The sequence below is a fragment of the Cygnus olor genome, chromosome 16 (assembly GCF_009769625.2).
Source record: "Cygnus olor isolate bCygOlo1 chromosome 16, bCygOlo1.pri.v2, whole genome shotgun sequence".
Lineage (NCBI taxonomy): Eukaryota > Metazoa > Chordata > Aves > Anseriformes > Anatidae > Cygnus > Cygnus olor.
In genome coordinates this window covers 12,600,655-12,619,399 of record NC_049184.1, presented here as the reverse complement: position 1 = coordinate 12,619,399, position 18,745 = coordinate 12,600,655, and the positions used below count along the sequence as shown (strand labels likewise).

General features: G+C 44.7%; 1 protein-coding gene across 6 annotated transcripts in view; it reads right to left on the bottom strand.

Moving 5' to 3' along the window:
- Nucleotides 1–18,745, bottom strand: part of OSBPL2 (oxysterol binding protein like 2) — a 36,706-nt gene that overhangs the window by 15,228 nt on the left and 2,733 nt on the right. For 3 of the 6 annotated variants that reach the window (XM_040575610.1, XM_040575609.1, XM_040575611.1), the window contains 3 exons: nt 7,648–7,812; nt 1,475–1,622; nt 1,151–1,226 (listed from right to left, as the gene is read on the bottom strand). In XM_040575610.1, the coding sequence (XP_040431544.1) occupies nt 1,151–1,226; nt 1,475–1,622; nt 7,648–7,684 (261 nt within the window). In that variant the 5' untranslated portion in view covers nt 7,685–7,812. The other 3 variants (XM_040575613.1, XM_040575614.1, XM_040575612.1) reach the window with 3 other exon arrangements.

The following is an 18,745-nucleotide window of genomic DNA, read 5'->3' as shown; positions in this document are numbered from 1 at the left end:
ATGCTACTGAGGTCTGCATCTACAAATGCCGGCGTAGCATTCTTCAAAAAGCATTCCACAAGGCTGTAGCAGAACTCTAATTGTTATAGCTGAAAGGGGTTAAAAGCACTGCAGAAACTTAGCAGCGACCTGAAAGAATAAAAAGCCTTCAAAAATTGATCCAGCTAACCCAGTAAATTCAAGAAAAATATTACCTTCTGTTCTGTTTTCTACTTAAAACAGAAGAGGTTTAAATTTACGTAGATAGCAGCACTGATGTGTCAACCAGCTCATTAAAGGTATTTAAGTACCCCACATTCCTTTGAAAACCTCACGTACCTATTTGCATAAAATCTAACTATTTTAGATTACTGCAGGAAGCACAAATTCTTTTTTAAAAGGAACAGTTATATAAAGAATACTATTTGAAGCGCTCTAACAAATTTTGGGGGCTTTATTAAATCCACCTGTTCCTTGCGTCAGTATGTTTCTCATTTCACATGTGCACACAAGACAGACACAGAGTTCACGCAGAGATTTCAAGCTCCCCAGGTCTTACACCATACCCAAGCAAATCTGGTTGGTTGTTAAAAGAGTTGCACTCTTGACTGAGCACTTCAGTCACTTACAGCTTACAACTTAGGGGAAGGGAGAATGCCAGCAAACAGTAACACATTTTCCTCACATTGTCACAGGCAGTAAGGAAAAGCGACTCCAAGCTAACTTGATTTGGTCCAAGCAAATCGTTCTAGTAGATGTGTACTCATCCTAACAAAAGGAGTTTAAGACCGTGCATTCCTCTCTCAGAGGACATAACGTAAGCCTGCAAAAGGGCTGTTGCATTCACATGGTACTGCACTGGCAGCCCTAGAGAAGATATGAATGTAATTGCTTAATGCTTCCAAAAAGCATCTGTGGCAGCAAGACGTTCAGTGTAGAATACCGAGAACTACATTCTTAATGACTTCAGTCCAGTTCTTACAGGACAGCGTTAGAAATGCCAAACCATATGCTCCAACAGCTAAAGCAAGTAAGGCAATAGAGTTGCAGTTTCTTACAGGAAAAACGCAAAAGGTACCAGGTACATTCTGTAGGCAAGTTTTAAGCAGTACAGTTAATGAGCTTAAATTAGGAGACTTAACATCAGCATATTTCATCTAGGCTAACTTACCAGTCCAATGCATTTTTTTAATATGCTCCACACACTAAAATCACTCCTAGAAAACATTGGGGCAGGTAATGATGTCCTGTAATTGGAAAAAAGAACTGTCACCATAAGCCCTGTAAACAACAAGATATCTTAATGTACAGGGACTCAAGTACTTAAGAAAGAAAGCAAAGCATTAACCCACAGTTGACACAGGAAGCAGACAGGTGAAATCTGTGTTCAGTTCCAGAGAATAACTTCTTCCAATGGTGAGAACAGCAATGCCCCAAAAGGTCATGAGCCAGCACATACTCATTTCACATTTATTAGGCAGTACTGTGTGCTTACCTGTGTCTCTTAATTCCATTTTCTTGAATCTCTGTCTCTCCGTTATGCTTTTCAGTCCTATTGCTTTGGTGCGGATCTAGATCGAGCATTTCTGTGACTTTATGATTTGCTTCTGAAAAGTCCCCCGAAGAATTGTCAGAATCAAAGCCTGTAAAAAGCCACAAAGCGGTAATTTCCTTGGGAACATTATTACACCACAGAGTGCCACTCACATTTTACAACTCTCGCAGCATAAGTACAATTATACCAGGTTATTTTATTTTAAAAAACATCAGAGTGAAGAACCTTTATTAAGTGACCAAATTTCCAAGAGTATTTAGAGCTAAGTATTGCATAAGGATATGGGATTCTCAACCATTTTTTCACACTGCCGAATCGTACAAGTTCTTCAGCAGCTCTTGATCAGATTAGCTGTATTGTCTCTTCTTCAGAACTGCAGCATGATTGCAATAATTTTGTTTAGGTATGTAGTTTTCCTTAAAGACTTTTAAAAAAATTACTTTGCCTACTCACACAGATAGCAGCCAAGGAGCAATAAAGAGGAAAAAATATCCATTTCACAATCCAGCAGCAAACATCCAGACTACTAGAGCAACAGAAACATGGGATATCTAAACTTCTTTGTTTCCTACACCCAATTCCATCCACTTGGGTAGACACCTACTGGAAACAGGCTTATAACACACGAAACCATTGCGCATGATGAGCCCTGCTTTCCTGGAAGTGGCTGAACATCTGCCTGCTGATGGGAAGCAGCAAGTTAACTCCTTGCTTTGCTTGCATGCACGGCTTTTGCTTTACCTAGTAAAATGTCTTTAACCCATGAGTTCTCACGCTTTTATCTTTCTGATTTTCTTCACGATCCCACCAAGGGAGGGTGAGTGACCAGACGTGTATACACTGAGAAACAAAAAGCTACTTTTTTTTTTTTTAGGGATAAAAACAGTAACATCCAAAACTGGAAAAAGGAAGTACCACTGATATGATCTTATTTGGTAAACAGCAGTTATAAAGGGTAATGTAAGGTATTAAACCCTCTCCTACATTTTGATGTCACAAGCATGTAATTATACAGCAATAACCCCACCTTAAAAGGTCGTAGTACTTAATTGGAAAGTATGATAGTTATAGATACTCAGGTTATGAAAATGAAGATTACCCTGAAACACCTGTCTTTAAAAAAATAAAAAAACATGCCTCTCTTCAGCCAACCTACAACAAAACAATATTTATCATTTTTAAATGGCATTTCTAACCACATATTAGCTTTTTTGGAACCTGTTACTGTACAAGGAGATGGAAAAGGCAAATACTGTAGGCTGTAAGGAAATAACTTTGACTGATGAAGTGGGGGGGGAAACGAGAGCTTCCACGCACATATGCCCTCAGCCAGAAGGCTGATCAAGTGCACACAACATATGGAACTGCATCCCATTTAATGGGCATTTCAATTAGTTGAGAGTCTAGTGTTTAACTGTGCTTTCAGTCTTCGCTAACAGCTGGCTTGTCTGCTACAAGCCCAAACAGAAAGTTTTAAAAGCTGTTTCTCGATGAAGCTCTAAATATTACCATTCTGAGAACTACCCAGGTGACATTTTTCACATAGGAAATACTGATTTGGAATAAAAACACTTTACTGAAATGCTCTGTTATAGTTTCAGTAACTTCCAAAAGTCTTTCTCCAGCTGCTATTAAAGCCTCGAACTTGTAAAACCGAGTTTTAGCTTTAGTACAGGCTAGTTTTTGTAGTGAAAGGCCACTAGGAGTGAAGAGAAAAGCGGGGATTTAAAAGGGGGACAAGGAATCGCACACAGAAATACAGTTTCAAAACTTAACATAATCAAAAGCCCCAACTTACAGGCGGTAAGGGTCAAACAAAGCTTTTAAAAAATCTTACATTTTCAAAGTCAGATATCTAAGCTGGTTGACAGCATTAATCTACTTCAAGAGCTTAAGAAAAAGGACTTGCCAGTAACTCTAAGTTTCATGGTCGTCTTCTTCCCCATCCTGCAAATGAAACAAGTCCCCTGAGCCTACGTTACACATCCACCTGGGAGGGCGCGGAGGCACAGCACTGAGTCACTGCGGCAGCCACACGACTGCCCCGTCACACATTCAGCAGCTTCCTCACATACTAATTAAGCGCTGTCACTCAAGACGGAAAGAGAATCAAAACAGCACAGCGCTGGGAGCCCTCAGACCCGAAAAGGGTATAAAGAGTAGGGAGAAATATGCTGGAAGTGTACGTGGCAAGTAAAAGGGGAGGTAACTTTTCCCCTGCCAGAAGTTGCCAGGGTTGGGTTTTGGTTTTCAACCCAAGGCTTCGCAACCTGCAGCCGTGTCACGCTGCTTCCAACAGGAGGCAGGCTGGGCTTCCACAAGGCTCGCAATACTTAAAAACCGTGGCAGAATCTGCTGATTTAATACAAACACTGTGAAAATATATACATTTGGCAGCAGGTACCTCACTTCTTGCTCCCCAAGAGAAAGTGAGAGTTTACAGCGAAGAAGAGCCAAGCGGTAGGAAACAGAAGGGCAACACGCTCACAGATGCTCCGGGCCAGATGAACCTCACAGACACAGAACAGATTTCCCTGGAACTGCAGGTCATTTAAAAAAAATAAATGAAATTATTAGCCAAACATTTTGCTGTTCCATTGCAATCCTTCCACAAAATACCTCGGCAAAGAGAGATCTGGCAGAATTAATGAAAGATACAGGTCCGACCCAGCAGAAGCTGATGGCACACAGTCTGTAACAAGTTTATAATGAGATTAATAATCCCCAAGTGACATAGGCCAGAGGCAAGCGATCAAAGCTATGTGCTCCCTGTCTGGCAGAAGATTTCGAAGAATCTGCATTCCTCCAGGAACGTACCGGATTGCCTGCTCCAGTCTCAGAGCAGACTGCCTCCTGTATCTGAGAAAAAGCAGACGCCGCGCTGCCAAGAACTAACTGACCTTGCAGGTAACATTTTCAAGATTCCCACGGCAAGCACTCATTGCTGAAGTAAGATGCCACGTGTCCAGCTAATCGGCAACGACAGTCACCTCTGAATGCGAGGAAACTTCACTACGGAAACTCTCTCCATTGGTCAAAAACCTGACTCACCACCTCTACAACATGGCCCGTCCTGGACGTTTACGAGTGTGCTCATCACCCAGCCAGGGTCACACCAGCCGCCAGGAGGGTGACTCGCAGCCACGCAGCACAGAAATCCATCCCATGAGCGTGACTTCTCGTTGTGATGGGGACGGTGTCAGAAGCAGGAAGCTTCTCAGCCTACGAGATGAAATCCATCACAACAGAAACCAGGTGTCTCCTTAGGAGAGGTTTACATTCTAGAAGTGGTTATCATCAAGGAATAACTAGAAGTTATAAAATAACTAGAAGAGTTGTGGTTTCCTCAAGGAGTCAATTCATGTTTTAGAGAGCACACTACAAGGGCTGCTGCTAAGACTGCTGCAGATTTCCAAAGCACAACTTCTGATGGAGTTCCGCTGCCCTGCTAAGCCTGGTTTGCTATTTATAGGGCAGAAACCACGGAATCCCAATCACTAAAATCAGGGAACCTGCGGGAACGCATTGCCAAGTCCCACTGGGGAATGCAGGGCCCAGGACTCTGGGGGAGGAAGTGGAGAAGAGCACGGGGTACACACTGTTTTCATCTCCGCACGGAGGTGAGGCACAGCTGGAGAATGTGCTTGTTCCCGGTAGCCACGTCCCAGCCACACACTTAGAGGAAAACAAGTACACGTCTAACGCTGGCTTCTGCCCATCTACTGATCTGACTTAAATGATGGAGAATATTCCTGGAAGGAACAGACTGAGGAGTCTGCCAATGGCATTTCATTTTTTTAAATCAAAATTCACAACCCCAAATCCTGAAGTTCTCACTGTGGAACTGAAAACCTTACCTTGACTCAGCAAGGACCTCAGTTATGAACTTGATTTCCTGGGTGTACTAGGTCTGCACCTAGCAAGTCCAGACCATCCAAAAACTAAAAGAATAAGCAGGCACAATCAGGACCCATTAGAACATAAAGAATCCAACACAGCACTGCCTGAAAGACACAGTCCGTAGAATTAACAGGAGTAAAGAGTTGCTACGGGCACCAGCAGCTGGGAACACGAATGCAGAAAGATGTAGTCAGAGCTGTTCTTAGCATCACACTTACGTATGACTTGGACAAGACATAGCTACAAACAACTAGGTCTGGATTTTATTATGTTTATGCAAGTAATCCATCAAACTGTCAGTGACTTCTAAAGCACCTAGCTGGAGGAAGAGATTGAACACCTGTCTTTAAAGACAGTATCGAGGGAGGAGGAATCTGCAACAAACTTGTCTGAACTGAGCACTCCTGGTAAACCAAACACCTGTGGGGCACGCTCAAGGGCAACATAGACTAGGGAAAAAGTTCAACCTCGTTTAGTTCCTGGAGCAGCTGCTGCAGACCAACACCCTCCGTCAGAAGAGGGCTGTGCTGAGAGCACATCAAGACATCTGATTTTCTTTTGCTTTGAGCTTCTCTCCTCCCATCACGTCGCCCAGTAGAAGAACAAGCTCCGGACAGGACAAGGAGCGCTCTCAGAACTGACGCGTTACATCTCACTCGTGAGCAGAGCCAGCAAGGCACAAGAACATCTCACGTACAACAGCTCAGAAGTCATTACCTCCTTCAGCACTTGTAGGGCAAATCAACCTTTTGGGGTTGAGGAAGGAGGGGAAAGATGAAAGAAGAGAAAATTCAACTGCTCAAACGCAAACGACTCAAACACCGAGGGCTGTGTGTTTCTGCAGAAAGAGACAAAGGAACGCATCAACATCAAAACGGCAAGCCACAGAATCCATGCTTAGATGCTCATTTCTGTTCAGCTTTTCAAATTAAGTAATTTCTAGGTCATTCATGGCTGTGGACCTGAACTCCTGGAATTATAAGATCACCAAAGATGCACTGGAACAATCCATAGTATTCTCTAGATTTTCACAGCATGCTTCACAGATTTTACAGAGGAATTTGGAGTACCAGCCCCATCACTCCTAGCTAGCGTCAACACAATCCAAATATCCTTCTCTTCCCCCTGACGTAACTGTGACAAGTCCTGTACAGCCTGCTGTCGGTCACACTGGTGACCCAGCTCCCTCTGTTTGTTCCTCATAGGCCTCTTCAACCGACCATGTCTAAGTCACAGCATCTTTGAATGGCTCAGGTTGGAAGGGACCTTACAGATCACCCAGTTCCAACCCCCTGCCATCGGCAGAGATGCCACACTCTAGATCAGGTTGCCCAAGGCCTCGTCCAACCTATGTCCACCTTACCCACTTGGATCTGCCATGCTACTTCCATTCCTTCAGCCTTCCCATTATTCTCTGTTCATTCCCTGGCTTTTACATTAAACACTCTACACCCACCACTGCCAGCATTTCTCATTTCACTGCTATCATAGGATTTCTAAGGAGACAGTTAAGTGGGAAAGTTATATTGTTCGGGATCTTTGAAAGGTTTTTTTTTTTTATTAGAATACTTCAAGCATTTTGTTTCACAGCTAAAAACACACAAAGCTCTTATGAATAATCATAAGTTCAAGTTATTATCAAGTATATTCAAGTTATACACTGCTTAAGTGTGATGTGATCACCGTTTGCTTTGCTAGTAGCAACACTGGATTGCAAAGACTTTTGTCTCCCTATTTTGAAAGCCTCTTTTACAGCAATTTGTAGAAATGCAGAAAAACATTTCTATTTCAATTCTTGGGAATAAGTTTTCTATTAAAATAAATAAATAAATTACACAACAGTAAAAATAATCTACAGAAGATGTTTCACCTTCCAAAAGGGTCTTAAAAGCATTACTTCTCAAGCTGCTATAAAATTACCCACATTTTACTGAAAATGAAAGCAAGACTCTGGCACTAAAGGACTGTTGTAATGATAAAATAACAGCCAGCATTGAACTTTAAGGAAAAAAAATTAAATAATTTCCACGCCTGAGCCTGAACCTGAATTATAATTCTTCCTCTCTTCTTTTCAGAAGAGGGTACTACAAGTTTCACCAGAAACAATTTTATTTTAACCTGTAATGGTGACACATTACTAACACCTCACCACACACGTAATGCAGCTCATGCCTTCCCCCCACTTTTTTTTTGGTAGTGTGCCCATCACTCACCCGTAACGGCATCATAAAACTCTTCTTCACTATTCATCCTTCAGTGTGAAATCTCTGTACAGCCAGGCCAGCTTCCTCTAATGCATTGTTGAATCTGATTGAGAGATTAAGTATCTGTACGCTGCTGAAGTCTTCTTTTGCAAATATCCAGCTGCTTTAGATGATCTATTTGACAAGACAGGGACAAAGAATTAGCAACGTCCACGCTTCTTGTATGCACACACACACTTGAAAAATACTGATTTTCCTATTTCTTCCACAACAAAAGGAAGTGCACACGCTTGGATTCTTGCATCTGTGGTATAGAGTCACTTCTGACACCAAAGTCATTCTGAAGATGATCACCACCTACCACCGGAACAACAGATGTGCTACGCCATGCTTGTTCTCCCTATATAAATAGATTTTATACTTTATTGTAAAACATTATTATTTATTTACTGCAAGTCACAGTTCAGGCAAGTACAGCTAGAAGAGGAGAACTGAAGGAAGAAAAGGACAGCCGGCCAAACAAAAATTATTCTCTTCAGCGAGAGGCTAAACCTTACCGCATCCTTAACAACGAAAGATGGGAACAAGAAAAAGAACCTTACATCCCCAAATCTCAGTGTTGCATAAAAACGCAGGGCCTCACGCACATTATGCAATTGTTATCTAACCACCGTTGCAGAAGTTTTGTCGGCTGCTGCTACAAACTCCCGAAGGAACAACCGGAGGTTTTTCTCTCGGGAGGGAGAGCGTAAAGAAACTCCAACTTCTGCCCAGTGAAGTCAAGCACGCTGCAAATTACTTACAGATTTATGAAGCGTTCCAGCTCTACTTTACGGACAGACTAAATTAGATCTATTCCAGATGGTTGGCAATGGTGTAACGCAAGCAGTTTTACTTCACCCACTTTTAGGCAAAGCAGAATAATCAACAAGTTGAGTTTCCTCTCTTCCCAATGCTCAGCAGGTACCAAGGACGAGCCAAGCACACCGCGTTGAGGGGCAGCACGGCTTGCTGTCGGTATCTCCTCCAAAACAACCTCAATACGTCAGTCACAATTTTTTATGATCCTTGACGATCCCACTGCTTTTGTGAGAGTAGCTTTTCCAGCGTAATTATAACTTGCACAATTCCATTCCAATTAAGAGGAACAAAGCCAGAAGTGCACTCTGCTCCTAGCAGAAGAGCTTGCCATGTTTCAAGCCAATTCCTCCTCTCCTCCTCTCTGCAAGAGACCAAATTACACGATTCCCCCTGTACTTCAAGGCTTTTCACCTCGCTGCCCAGAACAAAAGCTGTTTGAATGCCTCACACACGGACAGTCCTCCCCGTTCAGAAGGAGCAGGAACAGCCTACTTCAGACCTCAGCTAAGTCAATGAACGCGGCGTTCGCCTTAAAGCGTCGCGTCTCCCAGTGCCAGGTATCTCAGTTTCTCCTCAGGAACCCCCTATTTTGCCCACCACCGTAGGATTTTACACCAATCTCTGCATCATGGTTAGTATCTGAGCTCCCACACAATCTTCAGCAATTTCCTCCCTTTACAAACCCTCATCTCCACGAGGAGGAAACGGTCTGCAGCTGCTTCTCTTGACTGTTGCTACCGTGCTGTTGCAATTGCTCTGAGCCAAACAAGTTTCCTTCCCTTTTCCCTGTGCTCCAGTCACAGCCCTTTAAACCTTCTTCAACTTCCTTGCCCACCAGCAACAGGTTTCTGATTTGGTTTTGTCAACCCGCCTCATTCTCCTCGGGAAGGATGCAACAGCTCAAAAGATGCACACCCCAGGGATGGGGATGTGTGCAGACTTCCAGCCAGGGCTATCAGCAAGTGCTCTGCCTGCAGAGGCAATGCAGCAGCGGCTTCATTTCAAGAAGATCCAGGCTGTTCATGCTGCTGACGGAAGCAGAGAAAGGGAGAAATTGAACTAATACCTGGTTCAAAAGCAGCAGCTGGCCCAGCTTTCTGGGCGAACTGAACAGGATGCCATGCTCCTGCTCAAAACAGCAGCAGAATTAATTACGGTCTTTAAATGCCTACTTCTCTTGATGAAATGTGCATCCACAACTCCCTGTCAACAAAGAGAGGAGGCCGTACCGTAACACGGCCAGCGGACCTGCTGCTGCCTCACCTCGCCCAGCAGCAGCCCGTCCCGACTGTAAGAGCAGCTTGCTCATAGCGAAGCTGCTGGCAGTTTCTCCAAGGTTTCCAGCCACGCCAGCAAGGTACCTCCAAGTCTCTCTTTAGGTCTCCATCTCTATCACGTCTTCGTGGGAAATCTGTCCTTGAGGATGCAGTTCTATAAACCTTTCAGCTGGGGACGGGGGGAGAAGAGGGAATCCTAGGAAACTTGCTTTCAACTGCCCCCACGTATCGCATCCTGCCAGCCCAACAGCAGCCAGCAGCGCCAGAAAGCTTTCCCGGCACAACATACAGCACAATGATTCCCTTATTTCCTCCATGCTTTCCCATCTCCAAACACAAGAGAAGTGCAGTGAAAGACTTGAGAGAACGACAAGGAGGAGCGATGCCACGTTATCCTTGTGATACAGACCTCACGACTCACCCTACAAGGATTGTTACTGAGCATGAAAGTTTGTCATATCCCTGGAAGTTACATACAAGCAGCGATCTACTACCTAAAAACCAAAATATTCATGGACGTCACTTTAAATAATAGCCACAAATTCTTTTAAAGCCTTAGGAGCATTTTAAAAAGGATAAAGCAACGTGTTTTGCATCGGAGTTGCACTAGGAATAACTTAACGCTCCTATCACTAATTTTAAATTCGGTCCTTTTATTTAGCAGAGATTACCATGAATTCGCATGCATCTGAACACACAATGATAATCAGCATTTGGCTTTCATGAGCCAAAAAGCTAGGATTAAGTCCCTTTCTCTTCTAAAAGCAACAGCAAAAAGTTACTTTCGACCACGCTGAAATGCCAGAAGACAAAAACATCCTGTTTGCTTCAGGTTCAGCGCTTATAATCTGTATTTCCTCCTCCGTGCCCATCATGTTCTGAAAAGATTTCACTTCCACACTAGCAACTATAGCTAACAGCTTTTCTCAAAGCCGCCACAGAGCCGTCCGAGGAAGGGTGCACAACTCCCACGGCAGACAGACCTCAGGAGCTCAGGACTAATTCCCATCCCAGAAAGCCTTTTAGGAAGCACAAACACCGTGTTCTGCTCACACCTCGTCCCGCAGCGCGGATGAAACACAAAGCACACGCCGATGTTTCCTCCGCATTCCCAATGATCGCCGTGTGGGACATAAAAACAAAACGGTTTTCCACGCAGGGCTCCCTTCCCACTCGCTCATTGGAAATTAAGGATGCAGAGAGAGCCATCCCAGCCATACGTGCCTACTGACGGCATCTGGAAATCAGCTCGCTGGGTTTCTCTGCAACTGCCAGTGCCAAAAGGCTGTGCCCGAGCAGGAGGCCCCGACACCCAGAACGGTGCTTTGGGCTTGGGATCGCGCTCCGGCCGTCTTGCCACATTTACGCCTAAAGACAGGCTGCATATAAATCACTTTATAAATAACAGGAAAAAGCTGCGAGTAAAGGCATCTTAGCAGGACTGGGAAATTGGAGATTTAATGATGACAACACACTCCTGACCGCAAGCAGCACAGGTTTCGTGGCTTACAAGATAAATGACAAAGCTCATCTATTTTCTCCTATTTAAGGCTACAGATTGGTAAACGCTAATTTGATTTATTACGGGTCGTGTGTGCATGCATATTAAAGTGCCACATTTACTTTATTTTTCTAATAGATTGATTTCCCTACAGGAGAGACGCTATTTTGAAGGTCAAACTGGAAGAGACTACAGATAAACTAAAAGAAGAGATTAAAAAAGCCTAACACCCATCACTACAGCTTCGTAATTGCTCGGTAAATCTGTACTGCAGACTGTATCATCCTATACTTTGCTCTGAGAAATTCACTATACGAGGTTATTAAGAATATTCAGAAGACATTTTACTCCAAATTATATATAAAGTGGGTGCAAAGCAATTAAGAGAAAACATCGAAGTTTAACATGATCTACTCGAGCGAGCCTTGAACAAGCAGTTTGGGCAGAAGCTGGTTTTCCTGGTCCTTTTGCCTATTTGTATGCCAATGACTACAATATGCAAAACCAGCCTGGCAAGAGTTAAGCTACGCATTGCATGCGAAGCCCAAAACTTTAACATCTTCTGGTTATCTTCAAATCAAAGGACTACCACTTTGGGTCCCCTGACATAAGCTTCGCGCCTTAATGATGTTGTAAAGCCATCCACAAACAGGTTCAACGAGATACGACGCTCTCTGATAACACAATCTGAAATGTGAATGCCAGTGCTGAAATAAGAATTCCTTGTGGTACCAGGCAAGTAACCCTGAAAGGTAAGGGGCTGCCATATGAGTACCTACCAGTCACACGGGCACGAGCTCTGGTTTGCACCTTCATTACTCAAAGCTGTCATCAGTGCTGCAAAACTAGTCATCAAAACCAAGTCACTTCATTAAACTCCTTTAAACTCTCACAATTTATTAGGGAAGCTTTGCACATTCCTGTTGCCCGATGACCGGGGCCAGTCCTTTTCATTAAGGACGCGAGGATGCTCTGCAGGGGCACGGCAGCGCTCCTTTGGGATCCGCGTGCAATAAGCACTGTTCGAAAGCCCCGAGGGATACATGCAAGTAAGAGGCACATGCAGAGGGTGGCCAAAATAAAAGCTAACACTCACCCAGTTTTAACAGGTAGTTAAAAAAAAAAAAAAACAACGCAAAACTCCTTCAAGTGCTACTGGAAGCAAGCTCCAGGAAGACGTGGAAAATGCTCGTCACCTACGACAACGCACAAGGAGCAGGTCCTAAGAGCCAACAGATGAACTGAGCAGACCAGGAGCAGGGCCCTACTCTCTTCTGCAGAAAAGCATCGTAAAAGACAGCGAGCTGCCTAGCGGCCTGTCTTCCTTTTTCTCAGGGAGGGAAATAAGAATGCAGGTACAGCAGAGATGGAGAAGCACGCAGCTGCATTAAATGCTGCAGAGACGTGAGCCGATTCCCGCAGCAGCCCGTCCCACACCTTGCAACCCCTACACAGAGGAGGGAATTCTCAGGATCGCTCGCTGCTTTCCAGAAGCGCATCCATCACGGACAACTGGCACCGACGGCTGTCCCCAGACACACGTGGCACACCGACGGTCACTGCAGGCACTGCAGCACACCCCAGAGGGTTGCTCTCAGGGAAAGCGTGCTTCTCTCCAGGCGAGAACTCTCACGTGTGTTTACTATTAAAAACCAGGAAAGCAAGACGCAGACTTTGCAAGTCACCTTAGAAAGCACCTAACGTGCTCAGCACACTCGGTGACACACATCCAAGTGCCAGCAGGAGAGCGGATGCAGACGCTTGTTTCTGAGACCGGTCCATTCCCTGGAACCAAGGGTGTGGGGATGCCGAGGGCTGCTCTCGGCACCTGCATGCTCCAACACCAGGAGCTGCCTGAGGCTGCAAGTATTACCTGCAAAGGCTGTCTAGAGCATCGTCTCACTTGCTTACAGCACTACCAAGTGCTACAAGCTGAAGTTTCCTATGCCTTTTACCTAGCCAGGTTTGGTAATTCCTAAAGTTTGTCACTACGCATGCTTGCTCCTTCTCAAATTTCCATTCCTCAACAGAAAAAACAAAGAAAAGAACAGACCAGAAAAACAAACCAAACAAAATTTTCTGTCTGTCTTGCTAAGATTCTGGATCCTGACCACTTGTACACCAATTTAAAAAGAAACAACACCAAGACTTGCCCAAAAATAAATCCCTAAGAGCCAAATGTGCAATTACCATGCTTTAGTTGATCCAACATAACTAGTTACTCCATACTAACTCGTTCTTCTACACTAATCACCAACAAAGACCCAGCTGGTTAACCAGAAGCTGTCACTCCTCCTCGAAGCAGCGTTTCCACGCTGCAGGAAGGGGAGCTTTCACAGCTGGAGCAGCTCGCTGCCCTGGAATGCAGCTCAGCAGGAGCCGCTTCGAGGTCCAGCTGACGACTACACCCGCGCTGTTTCAGTCCTCCGGACCTGAAGCTGAAGTCCTACCCCATCCTGGGAAGCAAATGTTGTACTGACACCGTTCTGCCACCTTCGCAAAGCCCGGGTTTTCGCTCTTGAAGTGCACGTTCTGCCCTGTGAGAAAGAAATAAAGCACACGGACATGTTCATCGTACAGGCAGTGACTACAGACACGGCATCTATTCGTCAGATCGAGGAGCACTGGAGTAAAACCACACACGGGAACAGCAAGCAGTTACGCACATAAACAGGCGCTCGCCAGCGTAAGCAGGTAGGGTGTTAGAAGTTCAATCCACTGGAATCAAAGCGCCACCAAAGAATTAATGAACCGGCACATTCATTAGGTTTTTCACATGCCTGGCAAGGCTCTGCTGGAGGTGCACTTCCAGAGCAAATTTTAAAACACGTTAAGTTTGTTAACCTGAAAGTAAATACTTGCAAGCAAGAAAAAAAAAAAGTTATAAAAGAAAAAAGGAAAATCAAGTGAGGTTTTCATCACACGAAGAAAGAGAATTTTCTCTCAGGTCTCATATGGTAAAAATGCTGCCCAAATATTGCCAGAGGGGAGGCAGAGAAGGGGCAAATCGCACGAGCTCTGAAAGGACACTCAGTTTTCGGATTTTTGCTTTTCTTTAATGGGTCAAAAGGGCACAGACTCAGTTCAATAGAAATAGCTTGGTCGGAATTTAAAATTAGCTTGGAAAAATTAGCAAAGGAAAAATAACTCCATGACCTGCTTAATCCACCCAACAGCATGTGTTAATAAAAAATAACGTTTCCATTTGTTTGATATCCTGCATTCAGGATACAACTTCTGTCCAGAAACTGTCTCCAGAAGAGCCAGGGGAAGATCAAGTATTTCCTTCACGTTGACACTTAAAACAAAAACACAAAAACCACCAGACAGCAGTCCTAAACACGACTGGTGAATAAGAGCCAACCCCACCTTTTCTCAAGTTGCCAGCTGAAATAAAACATAGCTGTAGTACTTCAAGGGACAGAAATGAACAGCTTGAACTAGAAGATAAATATTAATGTGGTTTTGCTTCTTCTGTATCTCCTGAAAGCATCAGACTGCAGTGTTTCATCTCTGAATGAAAGCTCCAGCAAGGATGAATCTTAATTGACTCATGAAATTAGGTTACCGACAACAGTGGATCTAAAACATCTATAAAAGTTTGCCAAGAAGTCATTTTAATTGGCAATTTAGATGCCTGCTGTAATTATGCACTTGAAATCTCTTCAACCAGCGAACAGCTCCACAGATGGCAGAATCCAGAAGAGGATTTTATTTACCAAGTCGGAATTGTTTCTTACTCCAAAGTTCGAACATAAAAGCACCTTCCACCAAGATGTCTTGGCACGACGCAGCTCACCCAGCGTTTCCAGCAAGAGAAGGCAACTTGCTTCTCAAAGTCTGTCAAACGGAGAGCACAGAGGGTTAGGGAAGAGATCGGCCGCAGGCCTGGCCCCCTGCCACTCCTCCAGGTCTTTGAAGACTGCAGCTCTCCCTGCCACAAGCCCTAATGAGGCTGGCAGGTAATAAATGCCCCGAGGACCGGGGAGCACCTGCGCTGGGTCTGCCTGGCATGGAGTCAATTTCCTTCGCAGCAGCCTTGTTTCGGATTTGTGAGCGAAACCTCCAGCAGAGGCTGGTCGGGAAGGGTCGGGGCCGCCTGCCCCACGCTACCCGCGGAGCTGCCCCATCCGTACGCCGCACTGCTGGGCTCCGGCCAGCTGGGGCTGAGCTGTTGGTTTTGCACCACCTGGCTTTGTTTTATTTTATTTCTGGTTTTTCCTCCGTTGCTTATAACGCTGGTGGGTGGGCGGCTGCGTGGGGGCGAGCTGCCTGCCCGCTGACCCCCAGCACAGCCACGGCCGGCAGCTTACCTGGACCTGTTCCTGCAGCGACGGTGGCAACGAAGCGAACATCCGAAAATTCAGCGTCGGAGGCACGTGCCAAGCAGGTTTACGGCAGAGAGAATCGCGTTTTGTTCTCCCAGGTCTACAGATTTCTGGTAACAGGTCACAAGGATCAGAGCCAACTGAGATGCCAGCGCTCTGCTCTGCAGCTGAGGTAAGGCTGCAAAATTTGCTTCGTTCTGCATCAGAACGAGCAAAAAAACCCCGCACACTGAGCGCAGCCCTGCTGTCAGCAGCTTTACTTAGCGAGCGTAAACACTCCTCTGGACAGAGAAGGCCCTAGCAGAAGGGTGACCCACTGCATTAGGAACCGATGGCTATCCCCAGGTTCACTCCAGCCAAAACTTCCGTTCTGTGGCCAAGGAGAGTGGCCTGCAGAACTTGTACCAAACCCAACAACACAAACAAACGGACCAAGGAAACACGATTTCAGAGTAGTATTTTCTCATGCTAAACACCTCGCTGAAATTCCCGCAGATTTTTGTAAATGCTCTCAGTTTTAACACTGCATTAATATTTGAGACACTTGGGTGCAGTGCTCTTTGGAGTTTGTAGCGTTCTCTTGGAAACCAGGTCACTGTTCACAATTCTAAAATACCCTAAAAATCTATTTTACACGCCTTCCCTACCCATGATACATACTGCTAGACTTGATGGTGACTGATACACCAGCTCATTTCTAGCCATGCTGTTAAAAAAACAGTAATTCAAAACTGCCTTGTAGAACTAGTTGCTCCTTACTAGGCTCCCGAAGGATTTGTCTGACTTGAAAGAGGGACAAGGTGGGAAGCAATCGATAACTCCAAGCACAGCGGCTCTTTTGGTATATCTAACTTTGTCAATAGATATACAATCAACCATTTATGAACTATTTATCTTTGAAGCAAAACTTACCTGGAAGACAAAATTAAGTGTGCTTCAATATTTTTCATCATACTGTAACCACCCCTGTAAAGTGATCCTTGAAATTTAAGGATATGAAGGCAGTTATGGCATATAAGATCACTAGAGAAAAGAAAAGCCCGTTACAGCTCAGTTTATAGGTCTTCCTAATCAACGGCGCTTTTTAAGCTTTGTCTCCGCGGACCCATTCTCTCCAAGCAGGCACAGTTTTGCATTCATTCTCTGCTAGGTACTGTACTACTTCTCTACTTACAAATCATGTTCAGGAGCCTGTGAAAAATTAAGATAGTGATCATACTGTAAATAAAGCAGGACTACACAGCCGACTAACCGAGTGCAAAGCCCCACAATGTAAGCAACTGTATTTTAATGCCTACCAACCATTCCTCACGCAAATTCTGCAGCACCAGCTCATACAAACAGCTCACAGAAACGTTCCTGTGAAGACAGCAGACCGTTTCTTAAGGAGTTTTAAGATTATACCAGAAATTCACAAGTTTTAGAAAGTAAGGGTGTTACTTCTCTAACTGTCAAGGGTTGCTTTATTTAAAAAAAAAAAAAAAAAAAAAAAGCTAAAATTTGGCTTCATAAGCCAGGATACGTATCTCTGTTCAGTGCTCACTTTTAATAAAAATTCCACCTAGTTGTCTGCTTGGTAGCATTAATCCTCTCTGATAATAAGAACACTGTACAGCACTACGTTTACGGCCATATACATAAGGCCACGTGTATAAAGTTATTTGCATCTTTATATTTAGATAGCATTTTTTATTATCATTAAACCACGAGACTCAATAGCTTTTCTGCTGTTGTGCAAAGCCTAGGAAGAACACACGCAGTGGCAGAAGAGCACAGCTTCTTCCCCAAGTTCCAGCTGTCCCGCAAACAACCACGCTTGGTGAGCTAGCTCCTCAGCAGCCTCACCACGTACAGGATTTTGAATTGGGAGTTACCGAAAGGACCCTTGCTTTCACTTGCTCGCACACTGCAGGGAACAAAGCCTGCGCTGGCCTCTGCCACCTACGTGCCCCTGGCTGGGTAGGTCTGAAGCGAGCGACACGAAGCGCAGAGACATCTCGGGGTTCACACGCCTCCCGTCGTTACTCCTTCCGTAGGATAATCAGTTTTGAACTATCACGAGAACCAAAATACAATGAGCTGTGTTGACGGATTCTTTTGGGAGCCCTAAAAACCGACCTAGAAGAGTTAAAGCAATGCTGGTGAAAACCTAACCAAGCTATCAGCTCATGAACGCGCGCTTCTAGACTGTGCCATGAGCATGGAAACTCCTCAAAGGTTCGTCACATCCCAACAGCCCCAACCTCATCCCATCCACAGCTGAACTGCAGAGCAAAGGAACCGAGCCCCAACAGGAGTCCCACAGATCTGGGGTTCCATTAAACCAACGCTAAGCAGGGACATCACAAATCCAACAGGTTTGGGACTATCAAACCAAGAGGGCCAAGATTAAAAGGCCCAGACGCATTCCTGCAGCTGCAGGAAGAATTCACCTCTTGTGCCCGCTCCCGTCAGATTTATAAACACTCACAGGAGGAAAACACTGCCCAGCCTCCTGCGTTTCCTGAATGGAGGGCAGTTGTAACTCGCCGAAATCTGTCCGATCAGATTATGTGCATCGCAACGTATACCGAAACAATCTAAGGATCCGTCTAGACAAGCAAATGAATTTCCAACCGTTTAAAAAAAGCAAATTTAAGTAAGCTGGGTCTATTCTTGTACCCTACTGATCCTGAAAATTAAGCCATTATCTTTGTGCACTGAACCTACAGTACGTGTTTGAGGAGCATAACCGAAAGCACCAATAAGCCACGTTTGACACATTCTAATTGCTTGCCGCTTTCACGCAACGAGGCTCTAAGCCTACAGAGTAAATAATTACATCATCATCTGTTCTTCTCACAATAAGCTGTTAAGAATTAGAGGTCTGAGATACCGTATTTTTTAATTCCAAATTCTACAGTGGCCTATTAAAAACAAAAACCACATAAAGGAATCAATATAATATATAGCCTTTTTTTTTCGGCCACAGGAAGCCTACCAAAGCCCTGTACCTTCCGAAGTAGGAGATAAAAAGTGGCCAACTTTCTCAGGGCTGCCACTTCCCGATTTATTCCGCTAGACGAAGATGCCCCTGTGATCAGTTGTACATTCAAAGTCAGCAAAAACATTCGAGAGCACCCCGTATTTAACACATTCTC